General features: G+C 58.7%; 2 protein-coding genes and 1 non-coding gene across 6 annotated transcripts; 1 reads left to right on the plus strand and 2 right to left on the minus strand.

The window, feature by feature from the left end:
* The first annotated feature begins 74 nt into the window (after window positions 1-74).
* CISD3 (CDGSH iron sulfur domain 3) lies at window positions 75-3,143 on the plus strand. Its single transcript, XM_045889023.3, has 4 exons — window positions 75-209; window positions 484-540; window positions 1,092-1,211; window positions 2,741-3,143. The coding sequence occupies exons 1-4, from the start codon at window positions 168-170 to the stop codon at window positions 2,918-2,920; spliced, it is 399 nt and encodes a 132-aa protein (XP_045744979.1). The 5' UTR covers window positions 75-167; the 3' UTR covers window positions 2,921-3,143.
* A 223-nt stretch (window positions 3,144-3,366) lies between these two features.
* Window positions 3,367-15,167, minus strand: PCGF2 (polycomb group ring finger 2). Of its 4 annotated transcripts, XM_045889021.3 has the most exons (11): window positions 14,994-15,122; window positions 13,177-13,299; window positions 8,538-8,689; window positions 7,880-7,976; window positions 7,525-7,580; window positions 7,392-7,442; window positions 7,058-7,166; window positions 6,826-6,880; window positions 6,639-6,734; window positions 5,549-5,629; window positions 3,367-5,066 (listed from the first exon to the last, which is right to left on the minus strand). In XM_045889021.3, the coding sequence occupies exons 2-11, from the start codon at window positions 13,215-13,217 to the stop codon at window positions 4,689-4,691; spliced, it is 1,116 nt and encodes a 371-aa protein (XP_045744977.1). In that variant the 5' UTR covers window positions 13,218-13,299; window positions 14,994-15,122; the 3' UTR covers window positions 3,367-4,688. The 4 variants fall into 4 exon arrangements, with proteins under 4 accessions (XP_045744977.1, XP_045744978.1, XP_064438186.1 ...); XM_045889022.3 differs by lacking the exon at window positions 13,177-13,299 and having other exon boundaries at window positions 14,994-15,167; XM_064582116.1 differs by lacking the exons at window positions 13,177-13,299; window positions 14,994-15,122 and adding an exon at window positions 14,674-14,918.
* Window positions 15,168-18,656: 3,489 nt separating this feature from the next.
* On the minus strand, window positions 18,657-18,730 carry TRNAN-GUU (transfer RNA asparagine (anticodon GUU)). Its single transcript has one exon. It is a non-coding gene; the product is annotated as a tRNA-Asn (tRNA).
* Window positions 18,731-19,517: the final 787 nt, after the last annotated feature.

The raw sequence follows: 19,517 nt of genomic DNA on the forward strand, positions 1-19,517 counted from the left end.
GGGGGCACCCCGGACGGCGCAGGCCCCGGGCCCCACCCGCGCGGAGCCCCGCGGCGTCTTCCGGGCCGCGGCGGGCTGGGCCGGCCGGCCGGGCGGGGGCGGGAGGTGACCCGGGCGCGGGGCGGAGCCGGCGCAGCGCGGCGGCGGGGACCGGCGTGGGCGGCGGCATGGGCGGCGGCGTGGGGGCGCCCCTGCGGCCTGCGGCCTGGGTGAGCGCCCCGACCCCGCTGCCTCCCTGCTGAGCGTCCCCAACTCCCATTTCGCCTGGTGCCTTGCAGCCCTCCCTCTCTGAGCGCCGGCCGAGTGCAGCCAGCGGCGCCCAGCACCTCCACTTCCTGTCTTGTGACCCCTTTTTCGTACCCTCTTGTTTCTCCTACGCCCCAGTCCCTGGCGTCTCGTCCCTTCTGGATGACTTCCCTCTGGAAATCCAACGCTTTCCACTGACTTTTTCTCCCCCATCCCTGCTTCCAAACCACCGTCTAGTCCTGCCTGCGTACCTTTCAGAAGCTGAACCAGAGGCGGGACATCTCCTCCTGGCTGGTGAGTACCCCATTTCCCCTTCCCTCCGCCCAAGTCCCCCAGGCCCAGAGACGCCAAAGGTAGAAACCAGAGAACCAACCAGAAGGGGTCAGCCCTACTTCCCAGCCTCCAATGTCAGAAGACCCCTGCCTGTCCCCTTCATGATGGCTCGGGGGAGGTGGGGTGACCAGAGGGCCCAGGGCAGGAAGCCAGGCTTCTCCGCTGGGAAGAGCAGCGCCCTCCGGCCTGATAAACACAGCGCCAGGGACAGGTGACCCCACTTAGGCTGGCAGGATCCTGGCCCTCCCCTTCCTGGCCCCCAGGTGGGAGTTTGAAAGGGAGGCCGCTGGGCGCAGAAACTGGAGTGCCTGCGTGGGCTTGAAATCTCTTCCCTGTCTGAAGCTCAGGGTCCTTATGGTGTCCTGGGGAATGCCCTTGTGGGGTGGCATCCTGCCTCCTGCAGAGGAAGATTGCCCTAGGCCGGGGCCACTGGGAACCTGGACAAGGCCATAGGCAGGAAAGTGCTTCCAGGGCATGGGCTGACCCAAGCCCTTCGTCTCCCCATGCCACAGATCCGATGGTTCCCTAAAACCCCAGCCAAGTCCGTGGTGGCCCTGAAAACGCCCATCAAGGTGGAGTTGGTAGCCGGGAAAACCTACAGATGGTGTGTGTGTGGCCGCAGCAAGAAGCAGGTGAGAGCCCCCTACCCACGTCTCATTAACACAGGACACCCTGGTTGGGACAGTAGGTCTCTCCTGGGAGCTCCTGCCCGAGACCCTCCTCTTTTCCCACACATACCTGAAGGACAACAAAGGGAGGTTGGGGGTGAAGGAACGCTCTCAGGCCAGTGCCACCCACAGCCCTGAGCTCCCTGTTCCCTGTATCCACCCTTTGAGATGAGGCCAGGGAGACAGAAGGTCAGTCTCATGGCCAGGCCGCTGGAGCCCAGGGTCATGTCCCCCGCTTCCGGTGCGCCCTCCTTGGAGCCTCGGCCTGGACTCCCTGCTCTAAGCACCCAGGCGCCGGGTTGGCTCTCTCCCCTCCTCTCCCTCCTTCCAGGAAGCACCTGAGCCAGAGGTTCCCAGGCCTTGGACCCCAACACTGGGACGACCGCGGGCGCTCCTGCTCCCAAGAGCCCCTCTCCACTGTCTCCTGCAGCGCGTCTCTCTCTCTCTCTCTCTCTCTCTCTCTCTCTCTCTCTCTTTCTCTCGGCTGCGGGTGGTTCCCTGGTTCCCTGCTGCTACCTGCTCTCACCTCCCTCTCCCTTCCGCCCCAGGAGCCTTCCTTCCAGCCCGAACCTGACCCATATGCCCAGCCTCCTGGGCCCCTTTCCTTCCTGAGCTGGGCTCTGAACTGTGTGCCTCGAAGCCGTGTGAAGCCCAGGTCCCAAGTCCTGCTTTGCCCCGGACTTGGCTGTGGACTTGGCTGGGCGCAGTCCGGCCCCAGGGCGTGGCAGCACGAGAGGAGTGCCCTCGGCCCTGTGGCCTAGTGCAGGCTGGCCCTCTGCCTTCCTGCCTTCTGCCCTCTGGGGCAGGTTACTGGGTTTTATTTGCGGCCTTCTCTCATCTCTCCTCCCACCCTACCCTGACCTCAAGGGTCAGCAAGTCAAAGCCAGTTTCCATGACCCAGTCTCTGCTGGAACAGCTTCCAGGGAGGATGGGGAATGTTCTCCTGCACCAGACAGCCGGTTTACCCTTCCTCCCTGCCACATCCAGTCCCCGTAACATGCCCCCTTGTTTCCCCGGAGCCAAACAAAATGGATACCCCAGTCGCAAAGCATTGTGAGGCATGTAGGTTCTCTCCCACGCAGAGAAGTTTTTACCCTGAGAAAATGTGGAAGGAAATGAATTTATGAGCTAGTGGAGACTCAGAGACATTGAGAAAGAACAAAACAAAACTATCAGTGTAAACATTGCTGATACCAAAAGTCCCGCTTCACCTTGAAAATTCTGTCCCCGTATCCCAGTCTTCTGGGGCCCCCAGAGACAAATATTGTAAAGCCTCCTACTTAAGTGGGCAAAGTGCCTAAGAACCACCATTTATTCCATTTCCTTGGCACGGCTCTCCTCTCACCCCTCAAATGAGAGAGGTCAATGAGGACACCCCGGCGGTCGCACTCGGGAGTCCGAGCCCTAGACACAGCGTGCCCGTGCCCTTCCTTCCAGACCTGCGCCACCCCAGCAGGTGGGGTTGGGTCTCTAACGTCTCTTTCCCTCACCAGCCCTTCTGTGACGGCTCCCACTTCTTCCAACGCACTGGCCTGTCCCCACTCAAGTTCAAGGCCCAGGAGACCCGCACAGTGGCCCTCTGCACCTGCAAGGCCACCCAGAAGGCCCCATACTGTGATGGCACCCACCGGAGTGAGCGGGTGCAGAAGGCAGAAGTGGGCTCCCCACCCTGAGGGCCTGGCTGCTGCCTAGCCCCAGGCCTCTGGCAGGCACCCCATTTGTGGGGAAGGAAACGGAGTGCTGAGCCCAAGAAGGGACCACCCAGGGACCCCAGTCCTCAGTGCTGGCTTGTGAAGGGCTTGCTCCCAATACCTGAGGTCTCTCGGGCAGTCAGGGAACACACCCCTGGCTCATCACCTGCTGGTGAAGGTGGTATTAAACACTGTGCCCACCCAGTGCGGTGCTCTTGTGGTCATTGGTGGGGGGCACACGGCCTACCCCCACTCGGGGTCCTAACCTGGGATGGGGCATCTGACTGGCCGCAGGGAGGGGGCAGTTCACATTCACTCCATATGGGGCCTCGCAAGGCAGGCCAAGCCCAGAGACGAGAGACATGAGGAGGAGGTGGCCAAAGGCCTCACCCACCCGTTCCCTGTCCCCTAAAGAACTACAGCTTCCGGAGAGTATGCAGCATTTATTACAAAGCCAGGAGATACAAATGTCCCAGGGCAGGAGGAGGGTACAGTCACGGCACCTCAGACACGGGACAAGGTGCAAACACAGACAAACCTGATGGGGGGGCTCCCGACCCCAAACACCTAGGTTGCAAGGGAATCTTGCCTCCTCACCTCCTCCCCGATCTGATCTATGTACATTGGAGGAAAAACAGGTGGGCAGGGATCTGCTGGGGTCCGCCCTTCGGGGGGCCATCCACTGACCTCTCGGGACGGAGCCAAGGTCAGAGCTTAAAGGTCTCCTCCACCTTCTTGTGCTTTTCGATGCCTCTGCGGCTCTGTCCTGACTCAGCCTCAGCTGGGGGTGGGGAGGGGACTGGAGGACTGTTGGCCTTTGGCACAATCTGGGATCTGTGCTTGTCTGAGATGAACCCCACTCCACCTTTTCACTGCACTCCGGGCCCCCAGGTGGGACTTCGCCAAAACCAGCCTTGCCTGTCGGGGCTCCCGGGTCGGGGCAGGGGCAGAACCGGGCCAAGCGTTTACCCTGCTAAAGCCACAGTGTAATTTCAAGGGCTGAGGCCTCCCGTGGCCTGAATCTTTTCTTCCGCAAGATAAATGATGCAAAGGCCACATACACGGGGGTGGGGGGTGTGGGGGGGGGCAGAACTATCTATTCTTTGCACAAAGTTTCCACTGCAAGAGGAGGAGGTGAGGGAGATGCATCTTTACCACCCACTCAATCCTCAGAACCAGGGGATAAACTGCATTTGTAAAAGGCACTGTCTTAGCGATTCTCTGGACATTCAACAATGGGGGCGGGGGGCACTGGCAGGGGCAGGACAGCAGCCGAGATGGGGGCAGAGAGGGCAGACCCCATACACAGCCGGCTGGAGTTGTGCCTAAAGCTTTGGGGGCTGGTAGGACTCCTGGAACACCCCATCTGCCTTGGGAAACGGAAGGAGGATGGAGCGGAGCTTTACTGAGCCTCAGGTGGCCCCTCCAGTCCACCTCCAGGCACCCCCAAAATGAGAGCAGGGCAAATTACACAAGACCTCCTAAAAATGAACACTCCACCCCCCACACATACACACACACATAAAGTTTGTTTCCTGTGGCATTTAAATTAATCTGGTTGGTCCATAGAAAATAAGTATGTATATTTGGTTTTTCCTATGTACATATATATATAGATTTATTTATAAAACCCGCCCCCCACCCCTAAGGCGGGAGGAGCTGGGGAAAGTAGAAGAGGTGGAAAAGGGGCCCAGAAAAAGTGGAGGGGTGGAGAGGCATGGCTGGAAAAGGAGGGAGAGGGTCCCTTTCCTCAAGTTAAGGGGGGCACAGGAGCTCCGTTGACAGTCATCTTGCGCCCCCTGCTGGTGGAAGATGGTGTCTGCAGGCAGTTCGAGGTACCCCCGTTGGCAGCTGTGGTGGTCCCACCGGCTGTCGCAGGGGGAGTGGGGGAGGTAGGGTGGGTGGCTGGGGGCCCGTGGGAGCTGGGAGAGCCATGGCAGGGGGTGGCTGGGCTGGGCAGGGAGGAGGAGGTGGCCGGCAGGGTGGCAGGGCTGGGAGCCTTGTCGCTGACTGACTCACACTCAGACGCCCCGCTGGTGTTGGTGCCCTCCGAGGGGGTGGGCGCTGTAGGCAAGGTGAGCCGCTTGCAGGCCGGCTGGACCCGATACTTGAGGGGGAGAGGGCCATTCTGCCGGGAGACGGGGCAGAGAGAGGCAGGGAAGGGGAGGATGTCAGGAGAAAGAGGCTAACCAGGCAGCTACCCAACCCTCACCCCACGTGCCCAAACAGGAAGAAAGGGCTCCAGGCCTTGGAGAGAAGGGGACAGGCAAAGCACGACTGACCGAAGCAAGGCCAGAGGCTGCAGAGACAGGGAGGCTGAAAAGCAGGCAGCAACATTTACTCCCCAACAGCCACCCGGCCCTCCTCTCTGACCCAAATCAGGGCACATCATCTGCCAAAGAATCCTCTTCGAGTGTGGCAGGTCATCATCGAAAGATGGCCCAGACGCTGGCCTGGTGTGGCAGGCCACCCTGGACACGCCCAGCTCATGGGACGAGGCGCGAACGGGGACTACCGGTCACTGGTCACTGTGGCCACAGACCGACGCCAGACCCTGCCTGGCTCCCCTCCCAGCCCTGTCCTCGCCCGGCTCCGCCCTGCTCAGCTCACCCGCCGCCACGGATAGATGTAGGCGATATCCATGAGAGTGTAGTATTCCTTCAGCGGTTCATCCTCGTAGAGAACCTCCACCTGGAGGAGGAGACGGAGGACACCATGACCCCGGTCAGGTTCAAGGCTCTAGCCATTTGGCAATGAGGCTCTAAGCTAGGGGTGGGCGGTGGGACACTGGGGAGGAGGGACTAGCAGGTGTTCCCTTATTTCTCTGGGGTCTCATGGTGGGTTTGACTTCCCTCCCGGACCTGTCCCAACAGAACTCCTGACCACCAGACGGGAAAGGATCCAGAGAAAGCACCCAGATCATTAACAACCCCTGCCCGCAGCCATCCACACAGCTGTCTGGGTCCCCTTATATCTCTGGCAGGTCCTCCAGGGCGCAAAGAAAAAGCCCAGGTGGGAAAGATCTCGCAGAGCACTAACTCTCACCCAGGCTGCAGTGGAACGACCCAGGGAGCTTTAAAAGAAATACCAATGCTTGCATCTCACCAGAGATTCTGATTTAATCGGTAGGACGTAAATCGGGTTTTAAAGCTCCCTGCGTGATTCTGATCTGCAGCAAAGTTCGGGATCTACTGTCCTAGAGCCTTGTTGATACCCAAAGTGTGGTTCACAGACTAGCAGCATTGCCAGCACCTGGGAGCTTGCTAGAACAGCAGAACCTACTGATCAGAATCTGCGCTTTAACAAGAGCTTCAGAGACTCACCGACACATTCAAATTTGAGAAGCAACGTCCCGACAGCGCCGCTGGAATTTCAGACTGGCCTTCCTTCAGCCAGCTGGCCCCAGATAAGACCCAGTATTTTTGCACACATGCCTCTGCCACAGTTCTGAGCGTGTAAGCATGAGCGTGTGCACACGCGCGCACACACACCCCCTCCATCTTGGTCCCATACACCTCTGCACACTGGTTTCAATGGATGAAGACTACCCCACCCTGACCTTGGTTTCAACTCGAGCTCAATCACACAACCATGCAGGCCCTCAAGGACACCGAGCTAGCTCAGAGCAATGGCTGGGACGCACAGATTGTCAGATAGCCACACACAGACACTTAGTTTCTGAAAGGGCCCGGGGACTCGCCTTGTACTTGCTGGGCACATCCATCTTGTTGCGAAGAAACTTGGCGAGATGCATGACGGTCATGGCCGCTGGGCATTGCAGGAATCGCACCCCTGTCTGCCGGGGGAGAGGCACCCAAGGGCTGGGGTCCATCCAGGCACTCTTTCCCAGCCCACATCCCACTCCTAAGCAGGTCCCCAGCACTCACCTTCTCCTTGTCCCCATCCCCATTCTCCAGAGGACCCTTCTTTTCCTCCCGGTCCCTGGTGGAGGACAAAGAACGAAGCTAGGGAGACCCTGGAACAGGGGGGATCCCCTAATGCACACATCCAGAAGACCCTCCCGGAGGTACCTTCTCTTCCTAGGGGAAGGGGGCCAGGGTGGGAAAAAGGGGCGACCCAACCTAGGACCCCAAAAGACCAGGTGTGGGTCAGACTTGCCTGACGCCTTCGTAGAACTCGATGGAGAGGCTGACAATCTCGTTGTCGCTCAGAGCCCCCTTCTCCTGCTCCAGGACCTCGCCGCGGTCCTCATTGGAGCCGTTGGGGACTGCGGAAGGAGAGGGCTCTGAGAGGTTGGCCCAGGACGGGGGAATGAGGCCCGCCAAGGACCCCGGGATCTCGCAGCTCGGTGGGGTGAGCCCAGCCATCCTGTGGGCCGGGGCAGCGGCGAGCTGGTATGTCATGTGCAAGACGGACAGCCTGGTGCGTCCAGCCCGAGTGCCCAGGGCAGCACTGCGAGCGCTCGTGCGGACAGACAGGTAAACACACTCACCTTCAGTCAGGGGGTACGCTGCATAGAAATCCCGCCGTCGTTTCATCTCATCTGGAAGAGGGAGGCAGAGTGAGGATGGAGCGCCAGGCAGGGCAGTGGGGGGCGGGGGTCAGGATGAAGGGTGTGTGGGTACCTTTAAAAAGCCCAGGGACCAATTTATAGACGATGTCTTGGAGAGTTTTGTCAGACCTGGAAAAAAACATAAAGAGTCCTATCCACGACCACCTCACCCTGATCTCCCCGGCCAGGAACCCCCATTCCCACCTCCCTTCCTTGATCCAGGGCCCAGGCATCAGGGTCCCTAGAGGTGTGGTCTTTACCCCTCTGGTATTTCTCAGCCTGGACAAGCTGGATACAAGACAGAGGGAGAGGAAGGGCCCTGGGCTGACACCCTGTGCCTCTCCCCAACCTGCCCCCGCGGCAATGGGAAGCAAGGAGGGCTGAGGGACAGAGGACCAGCATGGCAGGACGGGCAGCGCCAGGCCCACCTGATGCTCAGCAGCGGCCTGGTTTTATGGACCTGCACGTCACACATGGGGCAGTATTTGTTGGTCTCCAGGTAGCGCACGATGCAGGTTTTGCAGACTTGTGGGGGAGGGTGAGAAAGAAAGCAGAGTCAGAGCCCCCTTCGTAATCCAGGACCAGCACGCCCCCACGGCCTCTGCTCACATCCAGGTTGCCCCTCCTCTCCACGTTGTCCCCACAGCTCAGCCCCTTCAGAGGCTCAACATGGTCCTGCTTTCCACAGATGGCAATCGCCCCTGATCTGGCCCTGAGGGCATGTGTGCGTGTCTGGGTCGGACCAGCGCCGTGCACCAGGCAGAAAGTGAGCCCCAAGTCTGAGGGAGCGCAGCCCAGCAGCCAGCCTGCTGGACGCCTCCCAGAGTCCCCGACCCCCTTGCCGCCAAGCCCGGAGTGCATGCCAGGGGCACCTGTGTCTTCCGGGGTGGCCAGGGACTCTGGGAGACACCTGAGCATTCAGGTGAAACTCTGGGCTGCCCCCTCGAGTCTCCCCCACCCCGGACAGTCTTTCTGCGACCAGGGACCGCCACCAGATACATGGACACAAGCCCTCCCCGCAGCAGTGCCCCTCCAACCTGGGCAGAGACTGCCCACCCCGAGAAGCGGCCCCTCCACCCAGCTCACAGGAATGCAGGCACTCCACGATGGTGGTAGCGTCGATGAAGTACCCTCCACAGAGGGCACACATAAGGTGAGGATTCAGCTCCGTGATTTTGATACGTGTGGTCCGATGCATGATGCCGGGGTGGGGGGTAGGGGGCCTAGGGAGCGTCACCCTGAGAACGGAAAGTGGAATCAGAAACCCAGAGATCCGACGGCCCCTCCCACAGTCCCCTCCACACCACCCGGTATCTGTCCCCGAGCCCGAGGCCCTTGCTCTCTCTGCCTCTGAGGCCGGACTGGCGACACACACGGGGCCGCCTCTACCGGGCCCCCCTGAGTGTTCACTGGGCGTGGGGGCTCTGGAGATTCATGTGACCTTGACTGACAAGGTCAGGCTCCATCTCAAGAGCAGGAGCAAAGACTGAAGTGAGACCAACTCTCCAGAGGATATAGGGAGGCGGGAAAATGCGAGAGAACAGAGTTTTTAAAAACTTCCCTGATCCCCATCCACATTCTCTCAAATGAGTGCTAGGAGGTGAGGAACGTCGATCCCCCTCTACCCAGGTGCAAGCCCCCGCCTCGGTGTTTCTACTCCATCCGACCCTCCTTCCATCCCATCACTCTTCCCCCAGGAAGGCAGCCCTGGAAACACCGTGGGCACAGGCTGCCCTAAGTTTAGAGGAAGCACCCCATCGCCTGTCCTAGCTCTGCATCCAGCCTGGCCCCGGGGCAGCTTCCCAGAAATCCACCGCACACTGGCCATGCAGGTGCTATAGGACTGGTGCTCAGGCAGGAAATACTAAGGATGGTTCTTCGATGCCCACAGCGGGGAACACGCAGCCCCAGTCAGACCCCGGCCCCGGCAGGTCATGGCCAAGAGCCTGGGCAAAAAAGACTTAGCCACCTTTCCCGGCCGGACAGCCCCCTGCACAGGTCCCCTGGACCCCACACACATTCCAGGACCCCTATCCCACGCACACACAGGGAATGCCCCACGTGGGCATCGTCTCCATGGGCTGCGACCTGTCCACAGGCTGTCCAGTGACAGACCCCCAAGCTCTCAGAGATGCCTGCCAAGGCTGGGCAGAAAGTTCTCTCCGCAGCAGCCCCGAGCACCCAGCCAGGCCTTGGCAGGGTCTGCGGAGGTCAATCAAGGCCCAGCTCTGGGTTGGCTGATGTGCTTAACTTCTTGGTATAGAAATCAAACCTGCACCTAGAAAGGAAGCCCCCCCGCCCCAACTCTTTCCCAGAAGAAAAGCCCAAGGGGTGGGGCTCGGGAGGGTGGCCAAGCCCCAAGGACTCCTTCACAACACACACCCTTCTCTCCTTTCCAGAAAGATTTCTAAAGCCACCACATCGGGTTTTCTAGGACCAGAAATTCACAGCCAGGATCAACAGTTTCTATAGAGACCCCAGGATGAGTTTGGCCAGGACCCAAACAGCCAACAGAGGCTGGCCAGAGACCGAAAGAGATGGAGAGACACAAAGGCCACATGTGGGAGAGACACCAAGTCTGCAGGGCAGACAGAGGGAAACAAGTGAGCCCAGAGAGGCAGCGAGACGCCGCGGCCGGGAAGTGCAGGCCTGGCCTAAGGAAGGAGAGGGGTGCCTGTCCCACAGAGGGCGGCCCCCAGCCCTCCCTGCAAGGGCTCCCCCTTCACAACCCCGGCTACTCCACTGTTTGCTCGTTTCCATGGTAACCCCCTCCCTGGCAAGATGCCCAAATATTATTACAACCATCCAGAGGAGAGAGCAAACTCCAAGTGGCTGTCTCGCTGAGTGTGTGTAATATCCATGGGCTGTGGACGTGACGTCTGGGACCCCGTGTTCGGGTCCAGCTGAATCTGTGTGCGCATGCACGGCCAGAAACGGCACATTCTGGGTGATGCTGGGTGTCACGCCACCGTCTCTCCCGCTCACACGCACGCACATGGGTACACACACACACACACACACACGTGCTTCCCCTGCCTAAGTCACCTCATTCACACACTGGCTGTGTTTTCGAAACAAGACACTTTCTCTTAAGAACTCTCATCCAGTTCCTGACTGTGCCCCCCCCCCACACACAGGAGTTCCCAGGCAAGTGGCCATGACCTTTACCCTTTCACTTCCCTTAGCATGCGTGAGAACTCAGACAGAGATTATCCCTTCTAGATGCAGGGGTCAAGGAAGGAGCTGTGGTGCTTAGTGAATGAAATATTCCTCCTTCTCTAGTGTAAGAACCGGCCCCACTGCAGCACTCCCTCTCCCCCCACCTCATCCCCAGGGGCCTCACACTGCTACCTCTGGGGCTGGGTGCGGGGAGAAGTACTGATTGGCTCCTCACCTGATTGCCATGGCTACCTGCAGGTCCCTACCAGCAGGTGCCAAGAACAACTGTAAACAGGAGCTCAGTTCCCCCACCTCGCACCCCCCCCCACCCCAGGCCTCAGGGCCCTACACCTGACACCCAATTCCTCCCCAGCTGCAACTGGCCGGTGTGTTGTGGGAAGGAGAGGGGAGAGGGGAGAGGGGTGCCAGTGGCTGGACCTCCAGCTGTCATCACTCTAAGGAAGAGGTTGGTAGATGGGAAACAGCCCCAGCGAGAAAGAGAGACAAAAATCCGTGAAGAGGCCATGGGCCATTTGGAAGTGGCTTCTGTGGAGTCCTGGGGCTTTACCAGGTCACTCCCAAGGATATCACCACAGGGACCTGAGCACTGTCCCCCTCCCCCCCCAACTGCAGCCAAGTCCTTTAACACCTTTTGTCCCCAAACCACTGTCTTTGCAAGAGCATGATCACTGGGCAGCCCATGTTCCTGGCCCCTGGGGATCCAGGTCTGGCCTACAGTGGCAGCAAAGGACCTTGGGTCAGCACCCAGCACCCAATCCCAGCTCCTCCTGGCCTTTCAAGCCTGGCACTTGTCTTTGCCCTTCCTCAAAGCCCCTACTAATTAGAGACCACCCCCCATCTCTCTGTTCTAGCCGGTCTTTTTGGGACGCTACCTGCAATTTAAGCCTCTCCCACTGTCAGGTTTTGTTTTGTTTGTCTTGTTTTTCATTTTCCTCTGCTGAAATAGCCTGTCTCTGATACCCCAGAGACCCCTGCTCCTTCAGATGCCCCCAGACAGCATTCTCTGCTCTGCCTTTCCTCCACATGAAATCAGCCCCACTCCCCCACTAGAAAATCACCAGGCCTTGGGAAAAGTCACTCAAGGTCACATCCGGACACCTAGAATTGCAGAAGTAGAACAGATCTTAGAAAGCCCCTTGTCCAGGGGCTCCTGGGTGGCTCAGTGGGTTGAGTGTCCAAATCCTGATTTCAGCTCAGGTCATGATCTTGGGGTGGTGAGATGGAGCCCCACATTAGGCTCCATGCTCAGCTTGGAGTCTGCTTGAGAGTCTCTCTTCCTTTCCCTCTGCTCCTCCCCCTACACCCACCCCGCTCTCTCTCTCTCTAAAATAATGAATACATAAATCTTAAAAAAGAAGAAAGGAAGGAAGGAAGAGAAAGAAAGAAAGAAAGAAAGAAAGAAAGAAAGAAAGAAAGAGAAAAAGAAAGAAAGAAGGAAAGAAAGAAAGGTAGGTAGGTACTTGGGTGGCTCAGCTGACTTCACAACTTAAGCATCTGCCTTCGGCTCAGGTCATGATCTCAGGGTCCTGGGCTCAAGCCCTGCAGGGAGCTCCCTGCTCAGCAGGGAGTCTGCTTGTCCCTCTCCCTCTGTCCCTTCCCCTGCTTGTGCTGTCTCTCACTCAAATAAATAAAATCTTAAAAAAAAAGAAAGGATCTTGTCCAACCCTTTCATTCTCCAGATGAAGAAATTCACCTAAGGTCACCCAGTAACAAAGTGGCAGTCCTAGAATAGAAACTGCCTGACTCCCATTCCAGTGCTCTTTACACACTGGCACCCAGGCCAGGCTCCCCACTCATTTAAGAAATCAATAAGCCTGGCCCAACTCCATCCAGGCAGGTAGAAGGTAGGACTCCAGGCTCCCTAAAAGACCACTCAGTGAGCCTTCTGGGAGGGGTGAGAGTCTGGCCCAAACATGACCTTCAGAACACATTCTCACCTTGAAGTAGATAGAGGGGCAGAAACTAATCCCCTCACCCCACTTCCACGGAACAGGTAGGAAAACTGAGGCTCCGTGGAATATACTAGGTCCATTCCTCTCCTAGCTGTGTGGGTCCAACTGCACGAGCTCTGTGTATTTGCATGTGGAGGGGGAGTATAGGAGTCTGCCTGCGGACAATGTCAACCTCTCTGTGTTCCCTGACCCTTGACCCTGGGACCTGCCCCTCCCTCCAGCAGCATCGGAACATCCTCTAGTCTCCTGAAACTGGGCTTAATGTGCCCTGCCTTTCCCCCTCTCAGCTTCCTAAGACCAAACAAAGACAAAAACCCAAAATATACACACAGAGCTACACACCGCCGAATACACACAGATGCACACAAAGCCAGACACACCCCCTCCATCTCTCTCACACAACACCCAAGGCCAGACAGACACTTGGCCAGACACACGCACGTATACGTACCAGGCCAGACACACCCCATCACACATACAGCCAGACCAGAGCCAGGCCCACACTTGCCAGATGCACAAGCCACCCCCACCCACCCCAGAAGTACACAGTCTGACATGCCCGCCTGAAACCAGACCTGCAAATACACACTAACCTTTTGTGCATCCCTGGTCCACCCAGCGTAAATTGTAACATAAGTCTTCCAGCAACAAAGGCAGTGCAGCTCCCAACTCCACTCTGGGGGCCAGAGGCTGGAGGAGCAGGGTGGGCATCTGACCTGCACAAAGATGTAGCCTCTTCCTGCTCAGGCTCTCTCCATTCCCATGGCAACAGCTCCATCAACCAATATCTCTCCCGCAAGGCCAGGGGCAGCAGAGAGCACCCCCCCTTCCTGCCCACCCCCAAAGACTTCAACTTGAACCCCACTCAAGCTACACAGGGTCCCGATCCTGCGTCCAAGGTCTCACCCTGGGTCTGTTTCCCGGCCTCCTTCCAGAGACAGCTCTAAGACCTCAACCCCCAACTCCAAACCAGGGAACCCCTGGGAAAACCTCCCTACCCAAAAGCTGCAACAGAGCTGGCTTTATGCTCCTTCTCCCAAGTACTAACACCTTGGAACAGAGTGGAGACGGGAGGAAGAGAAATTAGAGTTTCAGGAACAGATACAAACTGCAAGAGGCCCAGAGAAGGAGGCATCAGAACAGAGCGGGAGACAACCGGAGACCAACCCCCCCTTCCCCCTCAAGCCACAGGGAGTCCGGGAGAGACTGAGGCATATATATGTATGCGGAGAGGGGTTACTCCAAGAGACAAAGACCAGGGAGAAGCGCGGAATAACACTTCCACAATATTTACAGGCAAATTCCCCACCCCCAGGCCTCTTCCTTCCCCACCTCAAGCCATCCGGAGCAATTCTGGGCAGATGGGGGCAGTGGGGGAGGGGGAGAGGCATGCCTGGGCCCACTGTGGAGACTGGAGGGGCAGTGGTGTCTGCTGGCCGACAGGTCCCACCCCCTCAGAGCTAGAGGCAGGAAGGCCAGGGCAGGGAGGGGGCGGCCCGGCTCTCCAGGAAAAGAGGGGGCCGTTCGGTCAGACCCCTCCTGCCTCCGCTGGCGATAGGAAATATCGCGATAACCCCCCCCCCCATCTCCATTCTACTCCCTCCTCCCGGGCTTCCCCCGGAGCCTGGGTCAGAGGATCAGGGATCCCAGTTACCCGGTGGCCGCTCCTACCTTCCCTAGAGTCAAACTTTCGGCGGGGCCCAAGGAGGGGGTGTTCCAGAGAAAGAGGCTCTGCCGAGGTGGTTCGGGGAGGGGGCGGGGCGCCCGGTCCTGGGGCGGGGGGGGGGGGAAAGACCCGCTGGGGGGAGGTGCCCGGGAGGCCGGGGACCCGGGCAAGGAGGAGCGCCCTCCCCCGGCCCCGCAGCAATCAGAAAGGCATGTCGCCTGGCTCCCGGCCTCAAGTCCTTGCGCGTCCACGACGCCCCAGTGCCCACGGCAGAAGCAGAGAGCGACCCCTCCCCAAACCGAAGGGGGTAGTTGGGGAGGGCCAGGGGCTGCTCTGGCTCGTGGGGCGGGCGAAGGGGTTAGAGATCCGGCCCGGCGCGTAGCCCACAGCCCCTGGGGCTGCCTCGGACCCTCCCCCTCGCTACCTCGGGAGCAGGTCTGCGAGGGGGCTGCGGCACAAAGAGGTGGTGGTCGAGGGAGACGCCAAATCGCTAAAAGGGGGAATCCATTTCGGCCATCTTGGAAGGGAGGAAAGGGAAAAGGGGAGAGAAAAGGGAGAAAGAAAGGCGGACGGGGCGAGCTAGGATAGGGGCTGGCGGGGTGGGGCGGGGACGCAAGAAGCAGGCCCGGCTCCGAGTCTCCCCCTCCCACAGGGGTGTGTAGAGAGGGATGGACCGGCCCCCCCCATCCCCATTCTGGTTGCGTGGTAGGAGAAGGAAAGGACCGGGAGTCTGCCTCCACTTACCTGGGTTCGGGGTCCGGTGGGTCTCGGGGAGGGGGGGATGGGAGGGAGGGAGGGAAGGGAGGGGAGGGGGGCCGCAGCCGTGTCGCTCGCTCCGGCGGCGGGAGGGGAGAAACCTACGGTAAGAAAGGAGTTTGTGAAAGCGGCTTGGGGTGGGAGGGAGAGAGGGGAGGGGAGGGGACGGAGGGGGGAGGGGAGGGACCGGGGCTGGGGGGGGTACAAAATGGCTTTTTTCCTCCAGACAAGAGTAGGTCCCGCCCACTACTCACCCACGTGACCTCATTCCTTCAGGGTGTTCGCGGAGAGGGGAAGAGGAGGAGGGGGAGAGGCTAACGCGGCTGCCCCCACGCTGGGTGCCGGGCCCCCTAAACTGGGACACGACCTCACTCTTCCCAAACAGCCCCTGGCCCTGGAAGATGTATCCTCTTCTCTGTTAACCTCCTTAATTAACCCTCCCCCCAGAAAAAATGTGTGTGCGCCCCCCACCCCCTGACCCTGCGATCCCCGCCAATAAGCTGGGGCGCCTGGAAAATGGTGAAATGAGGACTGGGCTGAAATGTGTGGTTCGTTCTGCCGTCCTACCCGCCACGGCCTGGGCCGAAGGGCGATGGGCTCGGGCCGGGGATGGGCTCGGGCCGCGACGCCTCCGGCCACGCGTCCAGGGTATTTTCATTCACTCTAAGTGACACTCCCTTAAAATCAATAACTGCAATCGTGGGGGAGAGCGTGTCCTCCCCATCCCCCTGGCCCCGCTCAGCGGCCCGATCACCGGCTCTAAAAGGCAGACCCCCGGATCCAGCGGAGGCGCCTCGGAGGAGAGGCCTGGGGGTAGCCTGAGGGCGGGGGTCGGTTTGCTGGGGTGGAGGCTGGCGCCCCCCGCGTGCTCGCGCGGAGAAGAATGGAACGCAACCTGGGCCGGGGGACAGGCTGAAGACGCGGACTCAGGCTCCGGGTCTGGGACACAATAACCCGGTCGCATACGAGAGGCCCGACTGGACTAGAAAACCAGGCGCCGGGGCTCGAAAGTGGGCCCGCGCTTTTTCTCCTGCCTTGAGCTGCTTCCCGCATTTTTCTCCGGCCGCCGATCGCGCTTGGAGCTCTGCGCGGTTGGTGCGCCTCCCTCGCCCCGGCGGCGGGAGGAGCCCGGCGAGCGCAAAGGCGGCTGCTGCCAGTCCGCCTCCGACCGTCGCTCCCGGCTCCTCCCAGCGCTCGGGCTCCCGTCCCCAGTGGCTCCCGCCGGGAGGGGAAAACGAGGAGGGAGGCTTGGAAAGGCGGGGAGGAGCGGCCGAGGCTGGCGCCGGGGAAGCCAATCGATACCACGTTACGGCGACGACCCGGGCCCTGCCTCATTAGGACGGTCGATTCGCTTATTCGTTATTCAAGATTTATTAGAGATGGTCACTGGGTTTGTCCCTCCAGAGAGCTCGATTATCTGGCCAGACGGGCCATTAAGCGCACTGGCGGTGGGTGGCTCGAGTTAGGAAATTAGGAGACAAATCTCCCGCAAGGTTCGGAGTGCCTGCCTCCTCCTCTTGCCTCCGCGCTCGCAGCTCAGGCAGAGCCGAAGCTGGGCCCCCCGGACTGAATGCTTTCACCCTTTTTGGCCAGCGACCAGGAGACCTGCGGACGCTGGCCGCCAAGTGACCCCAGCTTCAGCCTTCAGCCCGCACCGGCCGAATGGGGGCGGGGAGGAAGAGGATGGGCGGGAGAGATTTCCTCCCAGAGGGGATGGTCTGAGAACCCGCGGGAGAAGGTCCGGGAGAGGACCCGGTCACCTACTCCCCTGTCCTTGCACGCGAAGACTGGGATTTCACCACCCCTCTTGGAAAGGAGGCTTTTGGGGTGGACACACCCTCTGTCCCTAGGGCAAGTGTGTCGTCAGCATCCCCAAGTCTGCCAGGGAAGACTCGTGCATCCTCCACTGTCTCCCAGTTGCCCTGCGGGGAGGGCAGCGCATCAGGGACTCCTGGTCTGTCGCTCCTGTCCAGCTAGACGATCCCGGGGCAAGGCAAACCTGTAGGGGCTTCCTATAGATCTCTGTCACACACGATTCACATGGGCACCCAGGGTGTGTGGGGGGGGGGGGCGGGTATCAGCTACCTGGAAGAGCGCTGATGAGTCCCCACTTCGGTCCTTTATCCTGGAGTGTTGCAGTGAGGAGGCCCACCGTGCTGACTGGGCATCCATTCACTTGTTCCTCAGTTATTAGCGCCAGTCACTAGCAAACTACAAGACAGAGGGATGAAGACCCCACTACCCACTAAAACTTCATTTTAATCATTTCCATCCTGGGCCACCGGTCCCCACATCCCTGGCCTTTCTGCCTTATCAGAACCTTCTGAGACCCAACCTCTCTCACATCTGAAGTTCTTTGGTTTCCCTGCAAAAAAGCACCTGTCCTGTACCAATGTCAAATACTGCACTAGGCACCAGGGACCTAACACTGATGAGCCGGATTTTTGCCTACAAGGAGCTCACAGGCCAGTGGGGCTACCTAGCCTGTCCTGTTAGTTTCCATGGCGCTGTGTATCCCTCTGGTTTGTCCCCACCAGCCCCGTGAGCGCCTGGTAAGGGGCGGGGGGGGGGGGGGGCGGTGAGCCCTGGGGAAGGTTTTCAGAAGAGGCGTCCTTTGAGCCCAATCTTTAGGAGAAGCCAGATATTGAAGGGAACTGCCTGAGAGTCCTTTGCTTAGCTCCTGGTCCTGGGATGTGCCCCTGGCTGCATTAGATACAAATGCTTCCCCTGCATTCTCTGCTAGTTGTAGTATCTCACAGGGTCCTCTAGCTGAAGAATCACTGTGTCTGTCACAGACTAGAGGCTTCCAGAGGGCAGGAACCCAGGAAATCTAATCAACTATTTCTGGCACATGCCAAGAGCTACTGCGAAGGTAAGATCCCCTTGACTTTTCACTTTGATGATGACAATGGTAGGAGCGGGCAGTTCCTATACTGTTTTTTTTTTTTTTTTACAGTCTTTACCTGTGTCCTTCACTCCTCTCTCCCCACGACAATGTCCTTTGTCAGTTTCTGTTTCTATTTCTCCATCCTCTGCCCCGCTTCTCTGTGTGTACATCTAGAATAGTTTTGTTTTTGTTTTCCTTTTTCAGAAGCTTCTCATATTAACTGCATCTTTTTTTCCCTCCATTTTCTTGGAGTCTTTCTTCCACTCACCCCGCCTATTTCTCTGTAGTGTCCCTTTTCCGTCTCTGTATATCACAGCTATGTTTTCCCTTTTTCACCTTTTGCTTCATCCCACAGTTTCTCCCCGCCTTTGTCTCTTGCGCTACTTTCTTCCCTTCCAAACGTAGCATTTCGAGACTGTAACATCGATTGAAGCAGACAATGGAAAACTGTCCAACCTCCACTGTAAATTCATTCTTAATCCTACGAAAAATGCAACCTGAAACGTATTGCACAGAGACAAAAACCTCTGTCTTCGCCGTTCCTGAAATCCAACCTGGGGGTGGGGTAGGAGGTAGGCGGTGGAGGAAAGTGCTGGAGAAATTATCCCATCATTGACTGAACAACAACGAATTTTCAATTACAATGATCCTCTGATTTGCTATAGAAAAAGTATCTCTGCCATTTCAAAACGAAATTTGGCATTTTAGGGGTTGAGAAAATAACGCTTAGGTTTTCCTTTTAACAGAAAAGGAGAAAAGGACTGCGTCCCTGGGTGGGCTCGAACCACCAACCTTTCGGTTAACAGCCGAACGCGCTAACCGATTGCGCCACAGAGACTCCGACAGCTGCCAGCGTCGCGGCGAGCCGAGTCAATGGGAGCGAGCCTACGACGGCGCAAGACTGCAACGGAAACCCTGCAGTCAGGCGAAAGAAGTCAGACTCTGGGGAGAAAGCAAAGGGTCCCGGTCGAGGGAGGGGAGGAGGAGGGACCTTCACGTCTTATGCACTGGTTCTGGGAGAGGTAGTCGCCGGCTTCCTCCGGATCTCTCTTAGAGGAAGATAAGATGGGGAAACCCGAAACGTCCTTTTTTAGGGTGACCTGAGTCTTGGGGATACATGAAGTCGACCTCCTGAGAGTCCCCAAAAGCATAACAACCTTTGGTCTCCAAACGTCCCCTTTGCAGCTGAACCCCTGCCGCTCCGCAGTACACCCGCGACGCCCTCCCCTGCTCCTCCTCCTCGAAACATTAAATATGTCTGAATGCGCACCTCCTAAATACCAGGCACCGTTCTAGGCCCGTGAATGTCCAGAGCCTAGTATAGTACCTGGCACATAAGACATGTAAGGATTTCTGGAGTGACTAAATGAAACAAGCTAGCATGAGTAATACGCCCGACGCACACGTTCATAAGCAACACCATGGCCCTTTAGCTGGGGACCGCGTCCCCTATTTCGGGCTTCCCCAGCCCACGTGCACACAGGTCCCGGCCCCGGGATCTGGCGTCTGGAGTCCGGGTCCGCCGCGATCCCAGCTTGCACCGCGGCGCCAGGCCCTTCCGCACTCACGGTGACTTTTCACTTTCCGCCGTCCCATTCTCGGTTTTGGCTTCTCAACCAAACTCC

This window comes from Mirounga angustirostris, unplaced genomic scaffold (genome assembly GCF_029215605.1).
Source record: "Mirounga angustirostris isolate CCGP_5_RB_7025 unplaced genomic scaffold, mMirAng1.0.hap1 SCAF_17, whole genome shotgun sequence".
NCBI classification, from domain to species: domain Eukaryota; kingdom Metazoa; phylum Chordata; class Mammalia; order Carnivora; family Phocidae; genus Mirounga; species Mirounga angustirostris.

What these genes read in the sequence shown, in the direction of transcription:
- CISD3 (XM_045889023.3), top strand. Translation starts at nt 168, where the DNA reads ATGGGCGGCGGCGTGGGGGCGCCCCTGCGGCCTGCGGCCTGG. An exon ending in CCCTGCGGCCTGCGGCCTGG is followed by an intron (nt 210 to 483) that starts GTGAGCGCCCCG and finishes ACCACCGTCTAG; the next exon opens with TCCTGCCTGCGTACCTTTCA. An exon ending in GTGGCCGCAGCAAGAAGCAG is followed by an intron (nt 1,212 to 2,740) that starts GTGAGAGCCCCC and finishes TTCCCTCACCAG; the next exon opens with CCCTTCTGTGACGGCTCCCA.
- PCGF2 (XM_045889020.3), bottom strand. Translation starts at nt 13,361, where the DNA reads ATGGAGCTGTTGCCATGGGAATGGAGAGAGCCTGAGCAGGAAGAGGCT. An exon ending in AGGCCGCTGCTGAGCATCAG is followed by an intron (nt 7,581 to 7,879) that starts GTGGGCCTGGCG and finishes GTTTTTTTCCAG; the next exon opens with GTCTGACAAAACTCTCCAAG. An exon ending in GGGATGGGGACAAGGAGAAG is followed by an intron (nt 6,735 to 6,825) that starts GTGAGTGCTGGG and finishes CTCCCCCGGCAG; the next exon opens with ACAGGGGTGCGATTCCTGCA.